This window comes from Scyliorhinus canicula, chromosome 21 (assembly GCF_902713615.1).
Source record: "Scyliorhinus canicula chromosome 21, sScyCan1.1, whole genome shotgun sequence".
In the NCBI taxonomy this organism is placed as follows: domain Eukaryota; kingdom Metazoa; phylum Chordata; class Chondrichthyes; order Carcharhiniformes; family Scyliorhinidae; genus Scyliorhinus; species Scyliorhinus canicula.
The window spans coordinates 27,492,366-27,513,812 of record NC_052166.1 but is presented as its reverse complement, the minus strand read 5'-3'; the positions used below and the strand labels follow the sequence as shown (position 1 = coordinate 27,513,812).

The 21,447-nt window shown below is 46.9% G+C and overlaps 1 protein-coding gene across 5 annotated transcripts in view; it reads right to left on the bottom strand.

Moving 5' to 3' along the window:
* The window catches only part of brinp1 (bone morphogenetic protein/retinoic acid inducible neural-specific 1), a 405,294-nt gene that overhangs the window by 119,770 nt on the left and 264,077 nt on the right, over nt 1-21,447 (bottom strand). For 4 of the 5 annotated variants that reach the window (XM_038782649.1, XM_038782646.1, XM_038782647.1 and 1 more), the window contains exon 4: nt 1,047-1,103. In XM_038782649.1, coding sequence (XP_038638577.1) covers nt 1,047-1,103 — 57 coding nt within the window. Of the gene's footprint in view, nt 1-933; nt 1,104-21,447 lie in introns of all 5 variants that reach the window. The other variant, XM_038782650.1, reaches the window with a different exon arrangement.

The window sequence follows — 21,447 nt, the reverse complement described above, 5'->3', positions numbered from 1 at the left end:
TGTGCAAACTGTCCTTCAAAGCTGCGGGAGAGCAGGAAGCTCCTGATACTTTTCAGATTTTGAAGTGCTTCCTGAAATTTAAGTTCACAAACAATGCTTATATTTGTTTTTAACAATCTACAAGCTGATCTCCAAGGGCGTTGTTCACAGTATGATGTGGGCTCTGTCACACAGTTGTACAGTTTAGCTGTTCACCTGATCTGACCTTTTCAGGCTATCATTCGAGTGGTTACTCAGGGAATGACAACAGCTTGTAAATTGTGGAGGGTGTTACCAGGTGAATAAATTACTGGTCCACTTCAGTCTTCAGGTCAATTGGCATCATTTAACATGATGGGTGGCCCGTGGAATGTGAACAATGCATGCAACATACAAAGCTTTTATACAATATAAATCTGCCAAGTGAATCCCTGATTGGAATGGCATTCGGCCAAACTCTCTCAGGTGGACAGGTACGCAAGAACAAATCTTTGTCCATGCTTCTTTCTCTCTCCTTCTGTCATTTTGGGAACTATGGATATGAATCCTGAGGTACTGGCCTCCTGTGACATTGTACCATCTTGATTCCCCCTGAAGCTACCTGATTCAGGATGGAAAGCAGTCTGAATTCCAAGCCAATGTAATACTGACACATATGGAATTGTTACAAAACCATGCAACTTGAATTTGCACAGCAACTGATGGCTGAAGAGCACGAGTACAAATTCCTTTTGGGGGGATATACCTAACGAGCACACTTCAATAACCGTTTTTATGTGCCCTGTTCAATAGGACTGATGATGGGACATCTAATAAGAAACCATTGCACATTTCTGCTCTTTTTGTTCTACCGTCCATGGTGATTTTTCTACCTCTGACACCCTGATGAGTGATCACTGTCATAGCCATTCTACAGGGATCACATTTGTCTTGTAAAAGATGGAGGATAAGTACCTTGATTGCTCCAGTAGAGATTTGTATTTCATGAAGTCGGCGCATGGTCCCGTCGCGGTCGATGAAGTAGGATGAGGCTAGTTGATGGAGGGCCTCCACACTTTGACTGGCATTTGCTGACTTTCTATCTAACTTGCTTTTGTCCATGTACATGGTAAGAGCTTCTTCACCTGCAGGAAGAAGAAAATGAACAGCTCAGTGAAAGTAACTGGAAAACCACAAGGAGAGTGATACCATGGGGGCCACCTCACAAAATGCAGGACATGATGGATGACTGGAGTAAAACTTACACTTGACCTGTTTCTGGTTTTTTACACTCTGATTCTGAAATCAATGCTTTACTGAATGCATCAAAGTACTGTTTTGTTTTTCACCTTACTAACTGAAAACACTTCAGCTCTCAGTGCAAGGACTAAACTTATGAGAAAGCTACACCCTGCCTCCAACAGAAGTGATTGTGGGACATTTGACAGTGGAAAGGATAATATGCAAACTGCTCCTCAAACTCTGTAGATACCAGGCAGGCTGAGATCCCAGTCTGGAATGTTACTTGAGCCGGAAATCCTCTCTCCTCGCTGAGGTTTTTCTCAGGTCGCTGAGAAGAGCAACTTATAAAACGTCACACACTAGCAAAGCATTTCCCTGACTGACTCGGACGCTCCTCAGAGTGTGACAACCCAATTGCCAGTGTCCTCTCAATGTCAACATAACTTTCCGCTTCACCCTGGCCTGGCCAAGCTTAAGTGGCCCCAGCACCTGACCTGATTCAGGCACAATAACAGAAGCAGGCCCTGGAAGTAAGGCTGGAAAAAACTCCTTCATGGCCTAATGGAATCCTTTGACGTGCTCAGCTGTGCCAGTTCCATGATAGAGCTCTAGAATTAGGCTCACTGCCTTGCCCCTATGGCCCTGAAAATGTTCTACCTTTTCTATTGTATATGTGCAATTCCCTTCTGAAGGTAACTGTTGAATCTGATTCTATCATCCTTTCAGGCAGTGCGATCCAGTTCATAATAACTTGCTGTGTTAAAAACATTCCCCGCATCTCCCCTGTCGGTATTTGCGCCAATTACCTTAAACATGGATTCCCTGGCTACTGAGTCTTCTCGTAAAATATATAAGTGCACTTTTTTACTTCTGGTTAATAAAACAATGAAGATATTAATAAGATTCTTGCTGCACTGCAGTGGTCAAAATGGTTGCATAGCAACAAAATTCAACCGGCTGGTCATTCCAGTAACTAATTAATTACTTAGCTTAAGATTGATTGGTGGCTCAATCCTGCAAAAAGGTTTTAGGAGATATGTTCAGTACATTCTGAAAGCTCGGACAGGTGAAAATGGTTTCATATCTTTTCGCTCATCTGCCAGAACATCCTTAACACTGCACACTCTCAGTGCAAAGACCTGCTGCTCAAAACATGACACTGGTTCTACTTGTTTCTAAAAGGCTCTTGATTCTTATTGTAAGGCCCATCCATTGCTGCTGAAAAGGTTGAGCCATGACTTATCCGAACGTCTCAATTGTTTAACATAAATGTCACATCTATGGTGTGTGCCTCTTCACTGAGCTTGTTTGTGTCATTTCGTTTCTTTGAAAAACAACATTTGTTTAATGGGTAGATTATGCATCTGGAGCTTTGCCAAACCTTTGGCCACAATAGAGGAGGAAGATATGAGGCAAGGGCCTGGGCGGGGGCGGGAGCTGGGAATCATTCCGGATGATCTATGCTCCCGTCATGCAACAGTCTTCCGTGATAGCAGGTGCTAATTCAAACACATCAGGGTCCACATTAGGAAAACTGGAATGTGGCGCAGAGTTACAAGTAACTGCTTAAGTAAATCAGAAGTGGGTTGCAAATTGTTTCACTGTTTTTTAAAGTGAGTATGAGGTGAGGTATTGTCCCACAGGCACGAGTTTGGTTTTGTCGGGTAGATTTTGGTGTGTGATGCAGATAACACCAGCCATGGGGGAGTTGATCAGCTGATCATGTTGCCTCCCCATTGTAAGCAGTAGGAAGCTTGAACTATTTCAATGACTGGGCCCCATATGAATGTCTTGTGGGATATGCCCATGTTGTTTTCCATATTGATTGCCAGCTTCGTGATCTGGCTTGCTCAGACTATTTAAAGCATGCTTTGCATCCCCTTAAAGTAAGATGTCAACCACTTCTTTTTATTTTTTTTGCTGTAGGATCTCAATTATAAACACCACAATCTGTCCATTCCTCCATAGAACTCAGTACTGGAACCTGAAGTTGCTTTCTGGTATTTGTCTCTCTTCTGAATTAAAAGTTCAGATAGAACTACTTTACATTGTGTTGGCTAAAGGCTGATAGTTGTAGCCTTCTCCACATATTGCCTGCAAACCACAGTTCACCATATTGTGAATCTTGTTGATGGCTCAGTAATTAAAAGGAATATATGCTGAAGATCATAAGAACATGATATCAGAGTCAGCCAATTGGCCCTTCAAGTCTGCTCCACCATTCAACAGTAGGACGTAAATCATCGAGTCTAAGAGATTTGTTGCCACTTAATCCCATTACTTTCGTCAGCACTTTTTTTTTATTATGCTGATTTCATTTGTGAGGAAATAGATACAGTTTCAGGTAATTTATATTTGCATTTGTGAGTGGTAGGAACAAGGTACAGCAATACGTTTAAGCTTAATTTATATTTCTGCAGTTGTGTGCAATCAAGACTTGAGTTTCACTAAACAATGCCTGCATTTTAATGAGGATTTACGACTCTAAAGCAAACACAGGGTATAAAAAATCTGGGCTGTTGCCGAGCAATATAGAGGCCACAGGGGGTCAGAAGGCAGCTTGAGGTTCAGTTAGTGATTATGCTGAAAGGTGAAGGGAGCAATTTAAGTCTTTCTCCGGCAGGACTTGAAGGGAGACCGTAGAAAGCAGAACTGAAAGTAAAGAACAGAAAGGTCCCAAAATCAGGGAGAGGGACAGAAGGAAGTTCTAAGAAGATCTAGACAAAGAGAAAGAGCAGGAATCTGGAAAAGATCCTGTTCAGTAAAGTTAAGCGTGAGGAACAGATGCTCCAAGTTAAAATTCAGGGCTTAAAGGAGCAGATCTGGGATAACATGACTTGTCTAGTAGTAATATTAGCTGGGATAGTAAGACTTTAAGCTCCTGATTTTTCGATCAAGGTCTTTGGTTTTTCATTATTTTTGGAATATGCTTTGTGCCTTCCACTGTGAAGACAGATACAATGGGCTGGATTCTCCATTTCAGCGCTTAAGTGCCGGCTGAAAAAGAGAATTTCCGGGCGTTTTACGACACCAAAATTGGCGGCGAATCCTCACCGATTCCGGGGCCTGGCTAGCAGCAGCGCCGGGTGAAACTCCCATCTCCCGCGCCGAAAGTGGCCGGAGAATGCAGCGATCACGCCATACAACATGACACCGGCCAGCCATGCGCGGACCCGACCTGTCATCCACGACCTCACAGGACACCTCCTGGCCACCGCCTGCCCACCCGCCACCAGTCCCCCCAGCCTTAGCGGAAGCCCACTCGACCAGCGGCACAGAACCCGGCCAAATGTGGCGGCAATGGATACAGTCCGCAGCCGCCACGCCAGGTTCCCGACTGCACAGACTACATGTCAGCAGTGCGGTCGGGAACTCGGCCCATCGGGGGCAGAGCATTGCGGGAGGGCCTGCCGATGATGCACCAATGCCGTTGCAATGGCGTGCAGCACGCGACGCAATAATGTCATTTTGGTGGGAGCGGAGACTCGAAAACTGGCGAGTCATACTGGCGACGACCCCGATTTGGGCATCGGAATGGATTCTCCAACCAATCGCCGATTGCGATAGCGGCCTCGGGCAATGGAGAATCCTGTGCAATGTATTTGTTTAATGCCTCTGACATTTATTTAGTCCCCATCATAACTTCCCCTTCATCTGTCTCATAATCACTTTCACAAATCCTTTATTTCCATCCTTATATCATTGCTTATAATCTGGTTTCATGGTGGGATATTCCATCCAATGGCCAGCATGTTTCATGGCAGCCGAAGTGGCGTCAGGATATTCAGGTCCTACCAATGTCGATGAGATTTCCCATTGAATGCACCCCTCACTGTCGGGAAACCCGCAGCGGGGGGGTGCTGTCGGTGGGATTGGAAAACCCCACTGGCCTGAGCGACTTGAAAATTCCAGTCAAATATTTTGCAAGTTGGCTCTCACGCTTTTTTCTCCTTCCTCATCAATTTCCAGGTCCTCTTTCTCTGAATTCTAAAATCCTCCAAGCCTCCAAACACAATCCGCTTTGTGGCAAAATTACACATTTATTCCTTTGATCTAATGCTATCATTGTTGGTGATATGTTTGGACAATTTTTTCTGTGAGGAATTTGTGGATATATGTTTCAAATTATGTACTTATTCTTTAAATGCGAGCCATTGCCTGTCTGTCTTCATATGACACTACATTAAAAGTAATGTTGCGTTCCACTCTAGCTGCAATCCAGATTGTCTGTCAAGATGCTGATACTGTCAAATGTAAATCTGTGCCTCCACAATTGACGGAAAATATATTGTTGTTCATAAGTGTCCCTGTGTCAGAGAAGCTATCTTTGATTTTGTGTGTTAGTCAGGTGGGCATGTCCCATTTTGAGCACATTATATTTAAAACAATGGAATAAAAGAGTAAAACTCTCTTCAAGTCACAAAAGAGATGAAATAACAAAAAAAGATATAAAAATTAGATGATATCCCTCATAAGGCTTTGCCTTGGGAAGATTCTGGCAAATAATTGGGCAGTCGTTTGTGGAGAGTGAACAATTAGGGCAGCACATTAGCACAGACGTTAGAACTGTGACTTCACAGCGCCTGGGTCCCAGGTTCAATTCCCGGCTTGGGTCACTGTCTGTTCAGAGTCTGCACGTTCTCCCCGTGTCTGCATGGGTTTCCTCCGGGTGCTCCCGTTTCCTCCCAGAAGTCCCGGAAGATGTTCTGTTCGGTAATTTGGACATTCTGAATTCTCCCTCAATGGACCCGAACAGGCTGTGGTGACTGGAGGATTTTCACTGTAACTTCATTGCAGTGTTAATGTAAGCCTACTTGTGACAATAATAAAGATTATTATAAAAGAGGTTATGGGAAATTATAGTATGTAGAGGTTCTTTCAAGTTGACTCATTGGTAAACTCAAGAGATTTGGAATGGTTGTGTGCAGTGTGAGGGTTTGGGAAATTTGATTTTAGGTTTCAGGACTGCCGAAGGCGTATGACAAATTTCTATGAGAATAAGGATTCATTAGAGATTTCAAACTCCTCACTATTTCAGGGTCTTCCTGGAATGCAAAGATAACGCTGGCATCTTTTCTCCACTGCAAGCCATCTTTTTGAACCTCTTATTCCATTTCCCCTCCATCCTTACATTCAACATCAAGTGTGAGGAGCTCTTGGGCTTCTTCATCACCAAGATCGACATTCTTCTGAAAATACATCACGGTCAATTGGTAATAGGGAAATGCAGAACAACAGCTCGGCAGCAATCTGGTGGCCAGGCATCAGACACTCCATTGGAGTTAAGGATGATTTGCCTTATATGGGCAGTGAATAGCCAATAACAGAGCTAAATGCTTGTACTCTCTACTTCTACAACACCAGGGGAATGAAGTTCAAAGGCAAAGATTCCAGCATCAACAGTGATCACTGCTCCAGATGGTTTGAAGCGAGCAGACTGCATCGTGCCACGGCAGAGGGAGTCATAAGGAGAATCTTCGTGACACATGGCACTCCGGATATGGTGTTGCCAGCCAACAGTCCTCAGTTTGCTAACAAGTCGTTCTACAACTTTGCACAGGAATATGGGGCGAGATTCTCCGCAATCCCGACGGTGCGGAGAATAGCGTGGCTCGTAAAATTTTACGGCCACGCTGTTCCGACTCCCTCCCGCTATTCTCCCCCCCCCCCCCCACGCCCGACTCCCGATACGAATCGCTGCCGCCGTTTTTTTACGGCCGGCAGCGATTCTCAGCTGGTCGATGGGCCAAGTTCCCAGCCCTTTACGGCTGTTTTTACGAACGGCAAACACACCTGGTCTGGCCGTTCGTAAAAACGGCCGTAAACTCTCAATTTTTAAAACCATGGCACCGATTGGCACGGCAGTACCACGGCCGTGCCAAGGGTGCCATGGGCCCGCGATCGGTGGGCACTGATCGCGGGCAGCGGGCCTGATGCCCGCGCACTCTTTGTCCTTCCGCCGCCCCGCAGTATCCATTCGCGGGGCGGCTGAGGGGCATCCCGGCCCGCGCATGCGTGGGTTTCGCGCAAATGCGCGATGACGTCATCCGCGTATGCGCGGGTTGGAGTCTTCCAATCCGCGCATGCGCGGCTGACGTCATATGACGCGTCAGCCGGCGCTAACTCTGGCAAGTGGGCTTAACGAAATTCGTTAAGCCCGCGATGCCGGAGTTTACGGCGTCGGGATGCTAGCCAGAATCGGTTCCCGGTCGGGAAGGGGGGGGCTGGCGTCAAACACGCCCGGATTTGACGCCAGCCTTACGATTTCTCCCCATATGGGAGAATCTCGCCCATGGTTTCATGCTTCGAACTATTTCACCTAGATACCCTCGGTCAAATGCAGAAGCTGAAGGAGGAGTTCAAACAATCAAGGAATTGCTGAAACAGATGAAAGAGAATTATCATAAAATTGACAGTGCAGAAAGAGGCTGTTTGGCCCATCGAGTCTGCACCGGCCCTTGGCTCACACCTCTACCAAATCCCCGTAACCCAACCTTTTTTGACACTAAGGAGCAATTTAGCATGGCCAATCCACCTAACCTGCACATCTTCGGACAGTGGGAGGAAACCGGAGGAAGCTCACGCAGACACGGGAAGAACGTGCAGACTCCGCACAGACAATGACCCAAGCCAGGAATCAAATCTGGGACCCTGGAGCTGAGGCAATGGTGCTAACCACTGTGCCCCCCCTTCTTACGGAAACCCACTTCTGAAAAATGGATTCTCATCACCTTTTAAAAAAAATGTAGAGTACGCAATTCATTTTTTCCAATTAAGGGGCAATTTAGCGTGGCCAATCCACCTATCCTGCACATCTTTGTGTTATGGGGCTGAAACCCACACAAACACGGGGAGAATGTGCAAACTCCGCACGGACAGTGACCCAGAGCCGGAATCGACCCAGTGATCTCGGCGCCGTGCTAACCGCTGCGCTACTGTGCTGCCCACATCACCTTAAATATAGAGGGGAAGATTGATGTGAACTCAACTACTAGCTGTACAAGGATCATAGAATTTACAGTGCAGAAGGAGGCCATTCGGCCCATCGAGTCAGCACCAGCTCTTGGAAAGAGCACCCTACCCAAGGTCAACACCTCCACCCTATCCCCATAACTCAGTAACCCCACCCAACACCATGGGCAATTTTGGACACTAAGGGCAATTTATCATAAGGACTGTGGGAGAAAACCAGAGGAAACTCACGCAGACACCGGAAGAACGTGCAGACTCTGCACAGACAATAACAATTGTGCTATCCACAATGCTACCATGCTGCCCAGAAAGAAAAACAAAACAAAGAAAAACAAAAACGTAACAGTACCTCAGATGTTCGTCAGAGAGTTGGGAAGTGTGAAGGGCCACAAAAAGTCAGTCAAGCCCGTAATATGAATTTCAGACACAGCGCACAAAGTTTGAAAGTGCTATAGTTCGGGGAGAGAGTGTGGAAAAGTGATCAACAGAAACAAGGCATTGTAATAGAAAGAGCTCAACAGTCAAGATGTTATAGAATTAATATGGACCAAGGAAATATTGGCAGAAACTGAATGTCTTTGAGATCATTGGGAAGGAAACCAATCGAACCTTAGACACACCATTTAAATCTGGAAGAAGCCAGTGAACCGGAAACAAGTAGAAACTCTCCAAACACCCAAGTGGACAACATTCCTTTTGAATGAGATTGTCACCATCCAAGATGTCAGTTTTTACCCAATTCGATTCACTCCGCATGATATCAGGAACAACTAAAGGCATTGAATACTACAAAGGCTATAGACCCTGACAATATTCGAGCAATATTCCAAAAGACTTGCGCTCCAGAATTAACCCACGCAGGCACGGGGAAAATGTGCTGTCTCCGCACAGACCGTGATTCAAGCTGGTAATTAAACCCGGGACCATGGCGCAATGAAGCAACAGTGCTAACCGCTATGAGATGTAACTAGTAGATCTCGTAGTGTTTTCCGGGTCCTTAAGGGGGAGGGGGAGCAGCCCCAAGTCGTAGTCCACATTGGCACTAACGACATAGGTAGGAAAGGGGACAAGGATGTCAGGCAGGCCTTTAGAGAGCTAGGATGGAAGCTCAGAGCGAGAACAAACAGAGTTGTTATCTCTGGGTTGTTGCCCGTGCCACGTGATAGTGAGATGAGGAATAGGGAGAGAGAGCAATTAAACACGTGGCTACAGGGATGGTGCAGGCGGGAGGGATTCAGATTTCTGGATAACTGGGGCTCTTTCTGGGGAAGGTGGGACCTCTATAGACAGGATGGTCTACATCTGAACCTGAGGGGCACCAATATCCTGGGGGGGAGGTTTGTTAGTGCTCTTTGGGGGGGGTTTAAACTAATTCAGCAGGGGCATGGGAACCTGGATTGTAGTTTTGGGATACGGGAGATTGAGAGTATAGAGGTCAGGAGCACAGATTTAACTTCGCAGGAGGGTGCCAGTGTTCAGGTAGGTGGTTTGAAGTGTGTCTACTTCAATGCCAGGAGTATACAAAATAAGGTAGGGGAACTGGCAGCATGGGTTGGTACCTGGGACTTCGATGTTGTGGCCATTTCAGAGACATGGATAGAGCAGGGAGAGGAATGGTTGTTGCAGGTTCCGAGGTTTAGGTGTTTTAGTAAGCTCAGAGAAGGGGGCAAAAGAGGGGGAGGTGTGGCGCTGCTAGTCAAGGACAGTATTACGGTGGCGGAAAGGATGCTAGATGGGGACTCTTCTTCCGAGGCAGTATGGGCTGAGGTTGGAAACAGGAAAGGAGAGGTCACCCTGTTGGGAGTTTTCTATAGGCCACCTAATAGTTCTAGGGATGTAGAGGAAAGGATGGCAAAGATGATTCTGGAAAAGAGCGAAAGTAACAGGGTAGTTGTTATGGGAGACTTTAACTTTCCAAATATTGACTGGAAAATATATAGTTCGAGTACATTAGATGGGTTGTTCTTTGTACAATGTGTGCAGGAGGGTTTCCTGACACAATATGTTGACAGGCCAACAAGAGGCGAGGCCACATTGGATTTGGTTTTGGGTAATGAACCAGGCCAGGTGTTAGATCTGGAGGTAGGTGAGCACTTTGGAAACAGTGACCACAGTTCGGTGACCTTTACGTTAGTGATGGAAAGGGATAAGTATACCCCGCAGGGCAAGAGTTATAGCTGGGGGAAGGGCAATTATGATGCCATTAGACATGACTTAGGATGTGTAGGTTGGAGAAGTAGGCTGCAAGGGTTGGGCACACCGGATATGTGGAGCTTGTTCAAGGAACAGCTATTGCATGTTCTTGATAAGTACGTACCAGTCAGGCAGGGAGTAAGGGGTCGAGCGAGGGAACAGTGGTTAACCAAAGAAGTGGAATCTCTTGTTAAGAGGAAGAAGGAGGCCTATGTAAAGATGAGGCGTGAAGTTTCAATTGGGGCGCTTGATAGTTACAAGGAAGCGAGGAAGGATCTAAAGAGAGAGCTGAGACGAGCAAGGAGGGGACATGAGAAGTCTTTGGCAGGTAGGATCAAGGAAAACCCAAAAGCTTTCTATAGGTATGTCAGGAATAAAAGAATGACTAGGGTAAGAGTAGGGCCAGTCAAGGACAGTGGTGGGAAGTTGTGTGTGGAGGCTGAGGAGATAAGCGAGATACTAAATGAATACTTTTCGTCAGTATTCACTCAAGAAAAAGATAATATTGTGGAGGAGAATGCTGAGACACAGGCTATTAGAATAGATGGCATTGAGGTGCGTAGGGAAGAAGTGTTGGCAATTCTGGACAAGGTGAAAATAGAAAAGTCCCCGGGGCCTGATGGGATTTATCCTAGGATTCTCTGGGAAGCCAGGGAAGAGATTGCTGAGCCTTTGGCTTTGATTTTTAGGTCATCATTGGCTACAGGAATAGTGCCAGAGGACTGGAGGATAGCAAATGTGGTCCCTTTGTTCAACAAGGGGAGTAGAGATAACCCCGGTAACTATAGGCCGGTGAGCCTAACGTCTGTGGTGGGTAAAGTCTTGGAGAGGATTATAAAAGATAAGATTTATAATCATCTAGATAGGAATAATATGATTAGGGATAGTCAGCATGGTTTTGTGAAGGGTAGGTCATGCCTCACAAACCTTATCGAGTTCTTTGAGAAGGTGACTGAACAGGTAGACGAGGGTAGAGCAGTTGATGTGGTGTATATGGATTTCAGTAAAGCGTTTGATAAGGTTCCCCACGGTCGGCTATTGCAGAAAATACGGAGGCTGGGGATTGAGGGTGATTTAGAGATGTGGATCAGAAATTGGCTAGTTGAAAGAAGACTGAGAGTGGTAGTTGATGGGAAATGTTCAGAATGGAGTTCAGTTACGAGTGGCGTACCACAAGGATCTGTTCTGGGGCCGTTGCTGTTTGTCATTTTTATAAATGACCTAGAGGAGGGCGCAGAAGGATGGGTGAGTAAATTTGCAGACGACACTAAAGTCGGTGGAGTTGTAGACAGTGCGGAAGGATGTTGCAGGTTACAGAGGGACATAGATAAGCTGCAGAGCTGGGCTGAGAGGTGGCAAATGGAGTTTAATGTGGAGAAGTGTGAGGTGATTCACTTTGGAAAGAATAACAGGAATGCGGAATATTTGGCTAATGGTAAAATTCTTGGTAGTGTGGATGAGCAGAGGGATCTCGGTGTCCATGTACATAGATCCCTGAAAGTTGCCACCCAGGTTGATAGGGTTGTGAAGAAGGCCTATGGTGTGTTGGCCTTTATTGGTAGAGGGATTGAGTTCCGGAGCCATGCGGTCATGTTACAGTTGTACAAAACTCTAGTACGGCCGCATTTGGAGTATTGCGTACAGTTCTGGTCGCCTCATTATAGGAAGGACGTGGAAGCTTTGGAACGGGTGCAGAGGAGATTTACCAGGATGTTGCCTGGTATGGAGGGAAAATCTTATGAGGAAAGGCTGATAGATTTGAGGTTGTTTTCGTTAGAGAGAAGAAGGTTAAGAGGTGACTTAATAGAGGCATACAAAATGATCAGAGGGTTAGATAGGGTGGACAGCGAGAGCCTTCTCCCGCGGATGGAGGTGGCTAGCACGAGGGGACATAGCCTTAAATTGAGGGGCAATAGATATAGGACAGAGGTCAGAGGTGGGTTTTTTACGCAAAGAGTGGTGAGGCCATGGAATGCCCTACCTGCAACAGTAGTGAACTCGCCAACATTGAGGGCATTTAAAAGTTTATTGGATAAGCATATGGATGATAAGGGCATAGTGTAGGTTAGATGGCCTTTAGTTTTTTTCCATGTCGGTGCAACATCGAGGGCCGAAGGGCCTGTACTGTACTGTATTGTTCTATGTTCTATGTCTATGTAGTAGAGTTGACCAGGGAGAACTGTTGGATTTTGTTTATTTAGACTGCAGTAGGCTTTCAACGAGGTCTCACATAGCAGATTAATATGTAAAGTTCAAGCGCATGGGATTACAGGTAGTGTCTTGAGATGAATAGAAAGCTGGTGAGCAGACAAGAAGCAAAAAAGTTGGAAAAAATGTGTGTTTTTCAAATTGGTGGGCAGTGACAGCGGGACCCCAACTGTTCACATTAAGGGGGCGATCCTCCAAAATGGAGCCCAAGTGTTCGCGCTGTCGTGAATGCCGTCGCTTTTCATGATGGCGTGAAACGGGCACGGGGACGACCGAGTCTGTCCCCCACAGGGGGCCAGAAAGGCACTGGAGGGGTTCACGTCGCTCCAGCCTCCCTTCCCGGCGCCAATTGGGCGCTGCGCCAACTCGCGCATGCGCAGTTGGGCCGCGCCAACCTGCGCATGTGTGGGGGACATCTTCAGCGCGCCGGCCCCGACTCAACATGGCGCCGGTGTTCAGGGGCCGGTCACGCTGGAAAGTAGGCCCAGGGGGGGAGAGGCCGGCCCGCTGATTGGTGGGCCCCGATCGCAGGCCAGACCCCACCGGAGCCCCCCCCGGTGAAGGATCGCTTTCCCCCGCCCCACAGGCAGCGCCCTGATCCTTCGTGCAGAGTTCCCGCCGGCAGCGACCAGGGGTGAACAGCACCGGCGGGACTCTATCGTATCCACGCGGCCGCTCGGCCCAGAGAATCGGCGGCCACGCCGATTCCAGAGGCCCGAGCCGCGTCAAATGCCCCGGTGCAAATGGCGCCGATTCTCCGCACCTCAGAGAATCGTGCGCCGGCGTCGTGAGTGCAGCTCCAACAACACTCAAAAACCTTGATACCATCCAGGACAAAGCAGCCCACTTTAGTCATACCCCATCCACCAACTTAAACATTCATTCCGTCCACTTTGGTGCTCACACAATACTGCGGCATGTAAGGTATGAAGCAACTCCCCAAGGCTCCTTCAACAGCACCTTTCAAAGCTGCGACCTTTACCGCCTGGAAGGACAAGGGCAGCAGGTCCTTGGGGATGTCACCACCTGTAAGTTCCCCTCCAAGCTGCAGACCATCTGACTCGGAACTGAGTTGTTCCTTCACTATTTCTCGATAAACCTTCGATTCCCTTTCTGACAGCACTGTGGGTGGGTCTGCACCACATGCACCGCAGTATTTCAAGAGGGAGACTCATCATCACTTTCTCAAGGGCAATTTAGGACAACAAATGCTAGCTTACTTAGCTTGCTTCTCGTGAAAGAATAAAAAAATATTCAGAGGAGAAATAGATAAAATATTTGACAGGGAAAAAAAAACATAGTGGATGTTGGGGAAGGGGCAGCATTATGAAATTGATTGGCTGGTCGTTTCAAAGAACCCGCACAGGCACAATCAGCTGAATGGTCTCCTCATATATTGGTCGCTGAAGGGTATATTTTCTCCAGTTGATAATATTAGATTAGACATCAACCTGAGCATGAATCAGCTCTGCCTGACTTTCCAATCGCATTGATTTCCATCAACATGAGAGAGCTCTAACTTGCCATGCAGTTTTATCATCGAAAATGATCCATAAATAAAGCTGAAAAATGTAATGGGTGGGTGGTACCGACTACAGAGAAAATTATTCTAGCGCTGAATTCAAATGGCAATGATCCATGAATTATCTGAATCCCTTGCGAAGATGATCATCACTCCCACCCACTTCTTTGCATATAATAATTTTCTGTCAGTGGCACTTATGAACAAAGGGAAACCAAACCTTTGTGCTTAATGAATAAGATGGTAGAAAGGGTTTTTTCAGCATGTTCCTCTGCACATCTCTTTGTTTTATAATTACAGATGCAGCAGGTAATGAAACGCAGTGTCAAATAAAGTTAGTGCAGCTTTCTTGATGCTAATTTTTGCTCCATATGATTACCATTCTTTTTCCAGTCATTGTGCTTCCTTCAAGACTGGCTCTATTGTACTAGGTTATCAAAATAAATTACTTGACGCCTTCCCCAATGATGGGTAAATATATGGAACTGAGCCCCAGCAGTCAGAGTCCATAGAAGCTATTTTGATCTTCATTGAGTTAGCTAAATGAGTCAAACAAACGTGAGGTTGAGTCAAGAAGCAGTGGCCAGTGATCTTTTGGTGACTTGTTTAGGTGATTAAGATTCAGAAGATGCACTCCTGAAAGCACTTGGCTGTGAAGGTGGTGGCGTAATCCAGAGACCCAGAAAAATGCTCTGGAGACCTGGGTTCAAATCCCACAATGACAGACGGTGGAATTAAAGCTCAATAAAACATCTGGACTCAAAAAATCTGATGATGGCCTTGATACCACTGTCGATTGTCGTTAAAATCCAACTAATGCTCTTTAGGAAAGGAAACCTGCTGTCCTTATCACTGGCCAACATGTGACTCTAGATCCACTGCAATCTCTAATGGCAAGCCACTCAATTAATAGAATGATAGAATGCCTGTGGTGAAGAAGGAGGCCATTTGGCCCATTGAGTCTGCACCGACCCTTGGGAAGAGCACCCTACCTAGGCCCACACCTCCACCCTATCTCCATAACCCAATAACCCAAACTAACCTTTTAGACACTAAGGGGCAATTTAACATGGCCAATCCACCTAACCTGCAAATCTTTGGAAACTGGAGCATCCACAGGAAACCCAGGTGGACACGGGGAGAACGTGCAAACTCCACACAGACAGTCACCCGAGGCCGGAATTGAACCCCGGTCCCTGGAGCTGTGAGGCAGCAGTGCTAACCACCATGCCACCCTGAGGAAGATGTTATTAAAAGCCTGGGTTATATGTATATATATATATATGCTGCAGTAAAATTATGAAAGAACCCCGATTAAGGTATCCAGACTGTCCGTCTGCTGAATCTACAATTAAGATGTCACGAATGTGAGATAATCATTCATTCCAACCATATATGGGGTTGATGGAAAATTATGGGTGGGATTCTCTAACTCCGGGCCAGGCCGGAGAATTGCCGGGGGGGGGGGGGGGGGGGGGGGGAGAATCCACGTGATTCTCTGCCGATTCTCCGCACGGGATGGGCCGAGTGGCCGCCGAGATAGGACGAGTCCCGCCGGCGCCGTTCACATGTGGTCCTACCCGGCGGGACCGCGGCGTTCATCCTGCAGGGGGCGGCCTGGTTGGGGGGGGGGGGGGGAGCGGTCCGACCCTGGGAGGGCCTCCACCGTGGCCTGGCCCGCAATCGGGGCGGTCCGGCTTCTCCTGGTGGGGGCCTCTTTTACTTCGTGCCGGGCCCCTGTAGCTCTATGCCACGTTGCGTCGGGGCTGGCGCGGAGAAAGAAACTAACGCACATGCGCGAGTTCACGCCGGTCGTAAGGTGCATGCACAGACCCGCCGTGCCCATTTGACGGCGGTATCGGCAGCTGGAGCTGCATGAATCGCTCCAGTGCCGTGCTGGCCCCTGTAGGGCGCAGGATTGCTGATCCTGGGGGCCTGTTGACGCCGTTGTACTATGTGATGCCGTTTATGATGGCGTCAACACTTAGTCTCAGGATCAGAGAATCCCGCCCTATTTATTTTGGATGGTTCCCTGAGACATTGGGTGAGAATCTCCGTTTGCAAGACTCTGTTCTCTCATCGAAGGTGAATTCCAACTGATTGCCGCTCAGGTGCAAGGTCTGAAGGAGTTGCAGGCCTTGACTCTTAAATTGCAGAGGAATTTTTCTGGTTTGTAGCCATTCTTCTTTAACGGCGTGTTTACTTGAAAACAACCCTTTCTGCCCCTTCCATGGGGTTCCACCAGGCTCCCACTAGAGTTGCAACAGGCTTCTGGCATGGAAGAATCCTAATGGAGTTTCTGGGTTGAAATGTTTTGATGACTATGAGTAAACATATAGTGATGAATATGCGAGCTGGGGAATGTATTGGCTAGAATTCTCGGAGCATCAGTCACGCTTTGCTTCACATAACTTGTGCTGGTCTGTAATTCTCATAGTGATGGGTCATAGGTTATTTTAACCACCGTTGATCCTATCCATGGCTCAGGAACCGAATCAGAGGGTGGAAACCCAACCATTGCTGCCGGTTGTGGGGCTTTTGGACTGCATGCAGACAGTCTCCCAAGGATGGAATTGAACCCGGGTCCCAGGCGCTCTGAGGTAGCAATGCTAACTAAACACTGCACCACCATACTGATCAACAAATGCCACCAACACCACACTTCAATTAAGACAAAGATTTGACCAAGGCTGGTGCATCATTAGACATTATCAATGCTCATGACCAAATCAGCAGATTCAAATGTTGCATTTTGAAGGAAGCCACCACGGGGCAAAATTAAATTCACCAGAATTTCTTAACTCTTCACACACGCAGCAGGCGGGATGTCAATTCTGTCAGAACGCCGGTGAAGCCAGGATGGGTTCTGGATCCCAATATGAGGAATTGCACGGCAACGTGTATAGCATCTAACTGGCCAGCAGTTGTTTGGCTGTCCAAGTAGCAGCGGGGGTGGTTGCAGGAAGGAGTCAGGTCCAAGCCAGATGCAGGTCTGAGTTAACGGGGATGAGGCAGCCATGGAAGTAGCTGCCATCCACCCACAAAATGGATGCATAACTTTGAGAAAAAGGCAATGGGCTGTAAGGGCCTGCCCCTGCTAAAAATAGGCAGTTGGTTCATAAACGTGCAAAAAAGGAAAGGACAGATGAACATCGGGAATATAAACATCGCCAGTTCTAATAGTGCCAAAAGCTTCCATTTACGTACGACCTTTAATGTAGAAAAATCTCCTGAACAGAGACATGAAGGAAATCCAATACAAATCGAAAGGAGGAGAGACAAGGAAAGGTGGTTAGAAGGGGGCGCCACGGTGGCACAGTGGTTAGCACTGCTGCCTTACGGCGCCGAGAACCAGGGTTCGATCCCGGCCCCGGGTCACTTGCTGTGTGGAGTTTTCAGTCTCCCCGTGTTTGCATGTGTCTCACCCCCACAACCAAAAGACACGCAGGGTAGGTGGATTGGCCACGCTGAATTGCCCCTTAGAAAAAAAAGAAGTCTTCATTTTAGCTATTAGCCTTGCTGCATTTTCAGCTCCTTTCTGCAAACTCACTAATCACACACACAAGATTGCGAAACAATAAATACGTTCTATTTAAATGAAAACTGGAATGAATATATATATATGTATGTATCCATATTACAGGGGAGCTCAACAAACAGGCCCACCCTGGGGATTCAGCACACACAGCAATTATTACCAACATGAACATCATCGCAGCCTTCGGGTCACATGCTGCTCTACACCCTGATTCTGCGATGAGACGTGCACATATTCTCTTCAAGGGTTATCGCAACAAGCCTGTCCTTTCTCTCTCTAATGCCACCTTTCATATCTGCATTTGCAATCATTCCACACTATGTCCACCATCTCCTCCTCCTCTTCCTGGCACTTGAAGCTGATCCCATGAAAAGAAAATGTGGTTCTGCCCCCGAGTGTGCTAGCAAGCTGGTTTATGGGTAGAAGTGGCCATTTCAGGAATTCAGGTGAGCTGCCTGTTCCGGTTACTTCCAAAATCTGTATATACCAGTCTCGGGAAACCAATACTTTGACCCATGGGATGTGTTTAAGCAACCACCGTCTGCAAACTGGTTACTGCAACAAAGCAAAATCCCGTTCACTGTGCCTCTGAATTGGTTCCCCAATAACGTGCCCTCCATGTAAACAGCAGCAATACTACTAGACATAGAACGTAGAACATACTGTGCAGAAGGGGGCCATTCGGCCCATTGGGTCTGCACCGACCCACATTTAGCCCTCACTTCCACCCTATCCCCGTAACCCAATTACCCCTCCTAACCTTTTTTGGACACGAAGGGCAATTTATCATGGCCAATCCACCTAACCTGCATGCCTTTGGACTGTGGGAGGAAACCGGAGCACATGGGGGAAACCCACACACACAGGGAGAGACTCCTCACAGACAGCGCTCCCCAGCGGGGAATCGGACCTGGGACCCTGGTGCTGTGAAGCCACAGTGCTATCCACTTGTACTACATGCTGCCCCAAAGTGGGGTGTGCCCATGAAACCAGTCCCGAGCACCAACCAATTTCTTCAAGATTCAAGGACGAGAAGGGAGAAAGGTATTTGGACAGAGACAGAAAATCCCATATGTACACCATGAGTCTGCCGACAGAGTTCATTTGTTCAAGAAGAAATTAAAGAATTACATTTACTTAGCGCCCTTCATGACCCATGGGTATCCCAGAATGCTTTACGGCCAAGTAAATACTTTTGAAGTCGAGTCACTTTTATTCTGTAGGAAATGCAGCAGCCAATTTGTACACAGCAAGATCCCACAAATGCAATATAATAATTCTGGTGCCAATACCAGCAATAAATCCCCTTAAACAGGCAAAGGAATAGTTGATTACTAAACTAGGCAGGTTTTGTGATGTCATAAATCATATCTTGGCATTCTCTACACGTTTAAAATAATATGAAAATGAAAATCGCTTATTGTCACGAGTAGGCTTCAATGAAGTTACTGTGAAAAGCCCCTAGTCGCCACATTCCGGCGCCTGTCCGGGGAGGCTGGTACGGAAATCGAACCGTACTGCTGGCCTGCTTGGTCTGCTTTAAAAGCCAGCGATTTAGCCTTGTGAGCTAAACCAGCCCATATTCCCCAGTATTTTCTTTTTGGCTTCTGTACACATTTGATGAGTACATTCCGAAGGTATGAAAGGAAGTAAATTACAAAAAAAAAATCAATTTCCTCTGTGATGTGTTATTTGCAGTTTGAATGTTTGAGTTCAAACCCTGCTACATTATCCATGCATATGATTAAACGAGAGATCAAACTGGGGTGCTGTAGCAAACTCTAGCATGGCAGTGAAACAGCAATTTATGTTTTCGGAATAGAGGTCAACTGTGATCTCAATCACCAGTTGGTGTCCAACAACAGAAATGGCATAATTAACACACTCTGTCATCCCAATGATAGTCATTATGCGTCACCTCGCTACTTTTCTCTTACACGCAATATGTGTTTGCTGGCGCCAACTACACTCACAACTTCGTTCCAGGTCCCTCCAATTTGCAGAAGGTCTTGTGGCACTTGCACAACACATGAACAGCTTCGCGGGCAACTTTCCACATTGAACGTCCCCACGTGAATTCCAGGTCTTCCGAACCTCAACAAAGCAGCACGTGCAAATATCGGACGGGATTCTCCGATCCACCAGTCGCGTATTCCTCGGCAGTGCGCCCTCACCGGCAGCGGGTTTCTCCGTTCCTGCCACCTGCCAATTTGATTTCCCATTGTGGTCACCCCACCCCGTCGGGAAACCCGCGGGCGAGGGCGTGCTGCTGGCGGAACGGAGAATCCCGCCAGCGGAGAATTCCACCTGTTGTATTTTACACTTCCAATTTCATGTGAAAAATGAAATGAAAATGAAAATCGCTAATTGTCACAAGTAGGCTTCAAATGAAGTTACAGTGAAAGGCCGCTAGTCACCACATTTCGGTGCCTGTTCGGGGAGGCTGATACGGGAATTGAACCATGCTGCTGGCCAGTGCTTCAGTGTTGCACTGTCGCATTGCAAGAAACAAACAAATGCCAATTTGTAGATTGTGGCACGACTACCTTTTCATGGAAAATGAAAAGTTTCAAGGTGTATGATCAGATAAATTTACAGGTTGAAGAGAAGGGGGAACTGCCAAAACAACTACTGGATTTGGACTGTGTTAACATATTAAATATGCATTTACGGTGACTGGTAAATAAGTCAGACATGGGATGACAACAATTTTATTAATGCTGCAATTTATGATTATCTGTAATGCACTGCCTGAATTAGGAAGCATATTCATTAAGAACTTCCTAAAGGGAATTGGGTAATGCTGAAATGGGAGAACAGTTTAGTATTATGGGAAAAGAGCAGGGAGTTGGAATAATTGTGAAGTTCCATCCAAGAGCTGGTGTAAGCATGATCGCGGAGTACTTGGAAGCGCATGATGAAATAGGGCTGCGTCAGCACGGCTTCGTCAAGGGGAGGTCATGTCTGACAAATCTGTTAGAGTTCTTTGAAGAAGTAACATGGATGTTAGACAAAGGAGAACCAGTGGACATGATTTATTTAGATTTCCAGAAGGCCTTTGACAAGGTGCCGCATAGGAGACTGTTAAATAAGTTAAGAGCCCATGGTGTTAAGTGTAAGATCCTGGCATGGATAGAGGATAGGCTGACTGGAAGAAGGCAGCGAATGGGGATAAAGGGGTTTTGTTTAAAAGTCCTTGAGATAGAAGCACATGTTTTCGCATTTGCTGATGGACCACTCACATAAATCCAGATTCAAACTTGATCAATGCATCGTCTGACTCAAGGCAGAGAACATTAATCTTTGAACCCAAAGTGATCAGCGGTGACCCCTACAGGCGTACCTGACTGAATTGCTCCTGACGTTACAGATGAACCCTTCTTAATGCTGCTGGAGAATTGCTTAAAAGGTAAGGATGAGGACTGCAAAGTCTGCTAGCCTGTTAAAACTGTAGAAAATGTTGAATCTAAGAGATGAACAAAGATCTCGCCTCACAGTGCCAGGGACCCAAGTTTGAATGCAGCCTTGGGTGACTGTCTGTGTGGAGTTTTCACTTTCTCCCCTGTCTGCGTGGGTTTCCTCCGAGTGCTCTGGTTCCCTCCCACAGTCCAAAGATGTGTCGGTTAGGTGGACCGGCCATGCTAAATTGCCCCTTAATGTCCAAAGGTATGCAGGTTAGGTGGATTGGCCATTGTCAATGCGTAGGTTTACGGGGATGGGGCGGGGGTGGACCTAGGTAGAGGGTCACTGGGTCTAAGTAGAGGGGTGGTGCAGACACATAGTGCCGAATCATCTCCTTCTGCATTGAAGTGAT